This window comes from Arachis duranensis, chromosome 9 (genome assembly GCF_000817695.3).
Source record: "Arachis duranensis cultivar V14167 chromosome 9, aradu.V14167.gnm2.J7QH, whole genome shotgun sequence".
Classification (NCBI taxonomy): domain Eukaryota; kingdom Viridiplantae; phylum Streptophyta; class Magnoliopsida; order Fabales; family Fabaceae; genus Arachis; species Arachis duranensis.
In genome coordinates this window covers 112,138,264-112,146,836 of record NC_029780.3, presented here as the reverse complement: position 1 = coordinate 112,146,836, position 8,573 = coordinate 112,138,264, and the positions used below count along the sequence as shown (strand labels likewise).

At 33.3% G+C, this 8,573-nt stretch overlaps 2 protein-coding genes across 2 annotated transcripts; both read right to left on the bottom strand.

The window, feature by feature from the left end:
- Positions 1-318: 318 nt before the first annotated feature.
- LOC107467512 (uncharacterized) lies at positions 319-4,641 on the bottom strand. The gene is made up of 13 exons (XM_016086632.3): positions 4,357-4,641; positions 4,159-4,268; positions 3,948-4,058; positions 3,620-3,677; positions 3,065-3,154; positions 2,824-2,918; positions 2,575-2,628; positions 2,186-2,323; positions 1,898-1,955; positions 1,658-1,772; positions 1,382-1,451; positions 840-911; positions 319-746 (listed from the first exon to the last, which is right to left on the bottom strand). Exons 1-13 carry the CDS (start codon positions 4,550-4,552, stop codon positions 630-632), a joined length of 1,284 nt encoding a protein of 427 aa, XP_015942118.1. The 5' UTR covers positions 4,553-4,641; the 3' UTR covers positions 319-629.
- A 1,131-nt stretch (positions 4,642-5,772) lies between these two features.
- LOC107467192 (uncharacterized) lies at positions 5,773-8,220 on the bottom strand. Its single transcript, XM_016086232.1, has 4 exons — positions 6,990-8,220; positions 6,170-6,255; positions 5,934-6,098; positions 5,773-5,862 (listed from the first exon to the last, which is right to left on the bottom strand). Exons 1-4 carry the CDS (start codon positions 8,218-8,220, stop codon positions 5,773-5,775), a joined length of 1,572 nt encoding a protein of 523 aa, XP_015941718.1.
- Between the last annotated feature and the right edge of the window lie 353 nt (positions 8,221-8,573).

The following is an 8,573-nucleotide window of genomic DNA, read 5'->3' as shown; positions in this document are numbered from 1 at the left end:
ACAGGAAAAACACATAGACACTAACAAAGGACACAACTTATTTTTCATTAATTTTTCAATTATTTTTGTTAATTTTTTATAATTATATATTTTTATTATTATATTTTTTATCTCATTTTTTGAATGAAAAAAAAAATAAGAATAAATTAGATTTTCATAATTTATTCTAGTTTATCACCAAATAGAATACAAGAACACAAAATTTTGTATCTCTATCCATTAGTGTCTTATCCTGTCTGTTCTCAGAAACAAATGCAACTTAGGGGCTTTTCAATGAACTTTTATCCATTTCCCTCCTCTATTTTGCAAAACCAGGAATACAAAACAAAGCATCTGCAAGATTATATTATTTTTTACATGTAACAAGATAATCAATGACCTCGAGTCTTGAAGCACCAAAAATATAAGATAATCTTAAAACTGGCACATTTAACAAATACAAAAACTATCTTGTTCCTCTCAGAGTAACCTTTTTCTATTTTCAAATCAGCCCATGACTTGGGTAAGAATTCACCTGTATACATGTATCCACTAATCTATTTACTAAATGAATACAAAATCCAAAACCCGCCAAAGCAGCAGAAGCAATTCAAACGTCATCATCTCTATGCAGCGCTGGTCTATTCAGTTCAGGGTTTATGTTGCGCATATATTGATGTACGGACAGCATGTTGAGGAGTCAGAGCTTTTCCATTTACAAGCATTTGTTCATAGAAATCCAGGCGTATAGATTTGAACTGGTAATGCTATGTTTAGACAAGCATGAGAATACAAGGAAAACTATCAGAAATTATCATTGCATCAAATCAAGATATGAAAACCAAAAATTGAAAAGTTACCTTTTCCTTCCAGGACACGTCCACATCACGGAAGAAAGGGTCAAGCAGTGTCAGCTGATCTCCTTCTTTAATCTGGATAACAGATCAATTAACTCCATAATAGTTGTTCAATTGCAATAAGAATGAGAAAAATAACTGACTGGACCAAAATTTATCCAGCAAACATGCGTGCACATTTCGAATGGAGAAAAAAGATGAGCAAAGTACACATTTATGTACTATACCAAGAAGATCAGCAAGACCGGAACTCTTACTCAGCACTACTTTTATCCTTAATGTGTCTAACTGTGTATAGTTGTCAATAATCACTATACATGACGATTTTATGGCCATGTTTAATTGCGTGAAGGTCCATATTTTTTTATTTATTTTCTATAAATTACAAGAAGAAATAGTACTCCAGATGGAAAATATGGAACCATGCAATTGGTTTGTCAGCTTGACTTTTATCAAGGAAAGAAAAATGAAATTTAGAGTTTGAGGAAAATGATTAGAGACAACAAGAGAAGAGGATGACATAAAACTTTGGCAGCAGTTCTTACCACATCGTTCCGTAAACCATAAACTGTGAGAACAAAGCAAATTTGATTCGAATCACAAAGCAAATAGTATCTGCAAAATGGCATGAATAGGATTATCTCAGCCAAATCTTCTTATACATTGCAACAATGCTTTACGATAAATTAATGCACAACAAAAGACAGTAAAACCAGTAACATTTTCTAGTAACACAAATGGAAGTTATTATTAATATAATGAGTCACCATAGCAAGGGAGTGATTGCAGTGAAAAATACTTTTCAGTAACAGAGGACTTACAGGGGAGCAACACACTCACTCCTAAGAAAGAAAAGCACCTTCCCATCTACTGCTACGTTTCTATTTAGACCCTCTGACATGAGGTCTATGGTAACTCTCTTCTGTGATGAGTTCACTTGCAGCAGAAGGTAGACACAAATCTAGTCAGTTATTAGTAAACATAACAACACTTTAAAGGCAGATGCTCAACGAAATTTTCAGTGAGTTATGTATTGAGGTATAGATAAGAAAGGCTCTCACAATTAACAGCAGCCAATGATGATGCCAAAGAAGCCACTCTCTTAGCTCGTAAATTTCCCTGTACATAATAACTATAATTAAAATTATCATATAAATCAACTGCTGCTTTTATCAAATGATGTTTTATTACAAGTCAATTTGGGGTCAAGATTGACTTTAATATTAATTGAAATATCAACATCAGAAATGAAAAGTATCCTCTATGGTCAAACACTAAGCTAAGAAAAACCCTTCAACTAATTAGTAGGTTTAAGTTACTACTACAGAGCCACAGGACAATATCATTACCCTCAAAAGATTGTCCACCTTGTCAAGTAAATTGACAATCTTCTGAACCTCCTCTGAAGCATTGAGTCCTGGATCCTTTAGTGCAGCAGCCTCAAATCCGCTAAGAGCCCTATCGTAGTTCTCTAGATATCTGTTAACCTGTAACAAACTATTTAGACTACCAGGCAAATTTATATTTATGTGTAATAAATATTAGCATGACCCATTATGATTTTTGAGAATGGAACATTACTCTGTTCTCTAGTTTCAGGAAAGTTGGGAACTAATAGACTGAGACATATACATAAAAAATACAGGGTAAAAGAAGGCTTAAATTTGCACTCCAATCTCATATTAAATGGAGACTTGAGCATTAAGAGAAACAATTATAGGATGAAGATGCAACTTACGGTAGCACTGTTAAAATATAAATCTGGATTGGACTTCATTCTTTCATCTTTCTCCTGGTACATATTAACCAAACGTTAGGTCTTCCACCAGATACAAAAATTAGCCTCTATGTAGAGATGTGTATAACTTTTTTTTTTAAGATAAAAAGAGATGTGTATATAATAAAACAAAAGTAACAAATAAAAATATAATTCTTTCACATGCACATTATTAAAGCTAAATTATAAATCCTTCCTCTTCATACTCACGGCATTTTGATATGCTTTTAAGGAATGTAAAAGTTTGCTATGATCCCAAGCTCCAGTGACAAAAAAGCTTGTAAGGCATGCATTTCCAAGATTATCTGCCAAAATCAATGGAGGGGCTAATCACTAACAGATAAAAAACAATCATCATAATTGAAGTTGATCATATACAAAGTATTATTGAATAGCAAAGCAATATCTATTTGTTGAATATATTGCAGTAGTAATTTATTTAAAAACATACACCAAGAGTTCCCATCCTTGACATCCAAAGTGATTGCTTGCTTGGCATGTTGAATGCTTTCCTCAACAAGTTCAGCTTGATTCTCCGCACCTGGGTTCATAGCAAGCACAGTAATGCACCTCCACTATTAGGAACATTTTGGTATTCTCAAGAATAAAGAAAAGAAAAACAAAAGAAACAAACAGTTGTCATGCTATGCCTATTTGAAATAACTCTATCTTCCTGACTACCATAACTGCAGTTCTATACCACTTTTCCGCTATCATCCCTCACCCCGTGGACTGTAGTTCACTTCTAAATTCCAAAAAGGACATCAAGTACATTTCTGAAATGATTTTATCACTACTACATATAATGCACGCACTAAAATTAGGCACTCTTGAACACCACCCATCTGAGCAATTGGTATAAAACAGAAAGAGCAAGAGTGTAAAAGTGAGGCTCCTTCAGGTATGTCAAACACTCAAACCAAGTTAAAATGACTACAGAAATCAGGAACAACTATAAAACAATAGGTAACCTCAAGCAATAAGAAAGTACAAAAAAATCCCTTACCTTGAGACATTCTTCTTTTAAGCATTGATAATTGACAAAGAATATTTTTGTCAGGACCCTGCTTAAACAAACAGCATCTATCATCATCTCACTAAACATAATATCTTCCAATTCAGAGAGAAACTGAAACTGAGTAAAGAAAGGTCACAGCCTCTAGGTAAAGGTTTATTCTTGGAAAAACAGCATATTCAAATTCAAAGTTCCCAGTTCATAAAACAGTTTCCATTCTTATAAGAAACAAACTGACCCTTGGCTCTACAACTAATGGCAAGTTTCAAAACTATTAGTTTACTGCAGCATGACTCGTGTAAAGCAAGTAGTAAATCACCTTGTTCAATGCAAGACTAAGGCAGTTCTTTGCAGCAGATAAATCCCCTTTCTTCCAAATGCAGTTACCTAAACATAGCCAAGCATCTGCAAGAGATGGGTTTAACTTAACCTGGTGCAACGAAGATTCAATTGTTGAATCAACCACACAAACATTCACATTCACATCACTATAATGAATGAATCCCTAACAATAGTGCGTTTGTACTCACAGCTTTAGAGAGATGATCCTCAGCTTCTTTCCTATAGTCAGGAAACACATCCAATATCTTGCCTCTAAGATACTCAAATGTTGCACGCTGCAGAGACGATTTTCTTTGTTCTGGAAAAAAAATTACAAGAAATTAATTGAAATGAATCAACTGAATAATAATTGTTACTAGTATTAGAAGAGGGTAAAGAGGAAAGACCTGGGGGAATGGAATCGAGGAGGGAGAGGGCGAGATCGGAATGGTGGTGGAGCTTCGAGGTTCTGTCGTTAGGGTCAAGCGGGAAATAAGTGTCTCGGAGGAGGTAAAGATCTTCAACAGCTCTTGCAGCTTTCGATAGTGGTTCTTCTTCGTCTTCTTCTCCGTCTGGAGGGTTCATCTTCTTGCTGCTGCTCATTTCTCTGAGTCAACTCACTCACTCGCTCATCCGAATTTTGCGACCAACATCATACATAACATAACGCAAAGATGCAAAAGGAACCTGTGGCCCCCACTAGATACATCCCAAACGCAATTTATAAGTTAAATTGAGGGAATTAGATTATGAGTGAGTTTTGTTTGATTTTCTTAAAATATCTTTTAATTTTTTACTACAAAAAACAGTTTTATATTTTTATAAGAAAATTTAATAAAATCTTCTTAAAATTTTATATTTTAGAAAACATTAAACAAGATATTACTTATTTAAAAAAAATATCCTTTTAAAACTTTATTCAACACTTTATAATTATAAAAATATATTTTTTAAATTAAAAAAAAACATTTCTTTCTTAAACGAAACAAATTCAAATGGACACTTTCGTATATCATCGTCATTCGTCAAAATTTCAAAAGGTGTGGAGCATATTGGTTTTCATTTAAGGAATATAACCTTTTACAAGTAATGCTTACTACAAATTAGTACAATATCTTCAGTAGCACTTTGGAAAATTCCAGAGTTGGATTTCCAGGTTCGAATCCTGGCTGCGGAATTCTTTTTTCCTTTTTATCTAATATAAGAATTGTTTTTTATTATTATTTTTTTATAAGAAATAAAATTGGATAAAAAAACAATTCTCACTAAATTTGTAAAAAGTATATGTGTTATGGGAAAGTATGGACTAAAAAGTCAAAAATTTGATTCTTGGTGAATTTCAAAATCAGTTTAAACTTTTTAGATGAGTGATTTTTATGGCATAGATGTTTATTATCCCTAGTACGCGGATGGTTATTCTCAATATTATGAGTAATGTTCATTTTGTAACTCATATAACCCATTGTACACATTGTACAAATAAGCTATTGTCTCCCTAACTGGGTTCATGTGTTATATATTATCCATTATTGTAATTTTTTCATGTTGAGATTAAGAATGAATTTTTTATAGAAAATATAAAAAAATTAAATTTTTAATATATTTATTTTACATTTTGTAAACTAAAACATTCAAAAAAGTTTACTTATTAGTTAAACTATTATTTCTATTTAAAAAAAAAACAATTTTTACTCTTTATTAAAATGTAGCATTAGTCAAATATTGTTTCTCATTGGTGAAAATGAAGCAACTGTGATACTCATTTGGAATAACAGAACCCAACAACTTCCTCTAAAGAAATATGAATCTATCCTATGCCATCTTCAAATTGAGTTTTCGTCATTGTCTTCTCTGATCAATCCATTATCCTCGGACGAGTGCCTTTCAAATTGCCTCTTTCTTGCATTGATGACCTGCATTAAAAATCAATGAATTATTTCACCTTAAGCCCAAAAGAGAAGAAGAAAAACAAAGATTAGAGTACCTTTTGTTCCCAATCAATGCAACTGGTTATGATTGAAAGAAGGAGAGTCTGCACAAAAGCTCCAATATGTATACCAATCCAAAGTCCTCTACCTCTTAATTTGACCCAAAATGCCAATGTTGCAGCAAGTGGAATCTCACGTAGGTAGAATGCCCCTCTTTGAGACTGCACAAGAAAAACCAAACATCAGACTTAGATTTCTAACAAGAAAAGTTATGCTAAGTTACACAACTTACCAAACTGAAGAACTGATGTTTCAAGTTCTGGATCTGGTAAAAGGCCAGAGAGCAAGATAAGCAACTCAAATGACCACCATTCAAGGCTGCAACACATAATATATAATTATTATTGTCATTAAAGATTAATATTACAGATTAAACAAGAATATAAATATGAATGAAGTATGGCCTACTCTTTGCTCTGTTAATTCTATTTGATCAGTTAAGTTAAATAATTCTGGTTGACTTCAACATCAATCAAATCATCAAAGTAAAGTTAAAATCTGTCTACATAAGTACATAGTAGTCAATAAAGATTCAGCAGAAAAGTAATTAACATCATCCACCAAAATCTTTCACATGCACATGTTAAGTAGTTCAATAAATTGAGATGGTACATGTATATCGATATCTTTCTCCCTGCGCAAGTTCACAGAATAAATGAGAAGAAAGTGATGACTGTATATTGCAATGGCTTAACATAGTGCATGCAATTACCACGTGACACATAGTCACATACCATAACTCACAAGTCTCTTGGAACCTTTGACTAACCACCTTATTAAAAGTATTATATTATTTGTTAATTAACCAAATTTTAATTATTTTTTATTATATTTTCTATCAATTATTCAAATTTAAAAGAATAACTAGTGTAAAAACCCGTGCTCAGCACGGAAAGTAAAATAATTATACACTGATACAGAATTTAAAATAAAATTAAAATATTTACATTAGAATACTATTTTTTCAAAGACTTTTTTATAAACAACATTGATAGTTGAATTTGCAGATATTCCTACGTGATTCATAAGTAAAACTTTTAAACATCTCTTACTCTTAACTCTTGAAAGTGCCATATATAGTTGGCCATGTGTAAAAACTGGTCTAGACAAGTACAATCCAATATGAGATAAAGTTTGTCCCTGAGACTTATTAATTGTCATGGCAAACGATACTATTATGGGAAACTGTCTTCGTTGGAATCTAATTGGGACGGTTTCATTTGTTGGTACCATATTCATTCTTGGAATCAAAGCAATATGACCAACATTGTTACCTGTTAAGACTTCACATTCTATGACATGATTTCCAAGCTTCCTAACTTGTAGCCTTGTACCATTACAAAGACCACTGGATTGGTCAATATTCCTTAGTAACATCACCGGAACACCAACCTTGAGTATTAATTTATGTGGAGGCAAACCAGAGCAATTTATGCTATTCAGTAACTCAGGACCATAGAGATCTAGTTGACTCTCCATATTCCCTTCATCCATACATATGGAATCCGAACTAAGATATAATTTTTTCCCTCCAGGAATGATAGCCATCAGATGGTTGTTGACCTCTTCAACGATGTCTAGTGTGGGAGCCAATATAGTTCTTACTTTGAAAAAATCCTTTGAGGACATGTTTTCCAGAATATTTGGATAAGAAAAATGAACTAACTCATCAAATGCCTGGTCCGAAGAAGGAATAACAATATCTCCTGGAAGACATATCTCAGATTCACCATCCATATTGTCACCTATGAGACCATCACTAACTTTCAATAACCACTCACCAAATTGCTCTATCTCATCTTGATCTGAAGCAATCGTTCCTATAGAGAGTCTCATGTTTTTTGTTAGTTTGAACACCTGACAAAACTTCCAAAGGTAAGACGAATTCACGGTTGAATGAACGATATCTTGTCTCGATCCTCGTGGAATGACAGGAAGAATTTGTCTAAAGTCTCCACCTAGTACAACCACTTTTCCTTCAAATGGCAAATCTTTGCTATATGTTGGAGAACACCTCATGATGTCACCCAAGCATTTATCAAGCGCTTCATAGCAGTACCTACTAACCATTGGGGTCTCATCCCAAATTATAAGTTTGGCTTTCAACAGTAACATTGCTTGAGGGGAATCAGGTTTGATGTTACATACAGAATCCTCAGTTATATTCAGCGGTATTTTGAACCTTGAGTGTGCCGTTCTTCCATTGGGAAGAAGTAAAGATGCAATACCACTCGAAGCAACGTTTAACACTATATCACCCCTTGAGCGAATCTCAGCAGACATAAGGTTCCAGAGAAATATTTGTCCAGTACCTCCATGACCATACACAAAGAAAAAACCCCATTCATCATAATACACAGCTGTAACAATTTTATCGAATGCATATCTCTACTCAGGTGTTGCGATGACTAACATGTCTGTGGCATTTTTCTTTAAATCATCCCTGTTAAAGTTTAGCTATTCCCTTATAACCCTTTCGGTTAACAAAGAATTATCAACTTCAGTTGCTAAAGGCATAGGAGGATAGTCTTTCAAGGTTTTATCATAGGAATATAAGATCTTGTCTATATCCATTAAGCACAACTGCTTAATCTCATCATCTGACATTGTTAACTCTGCATATTATACGATACCAT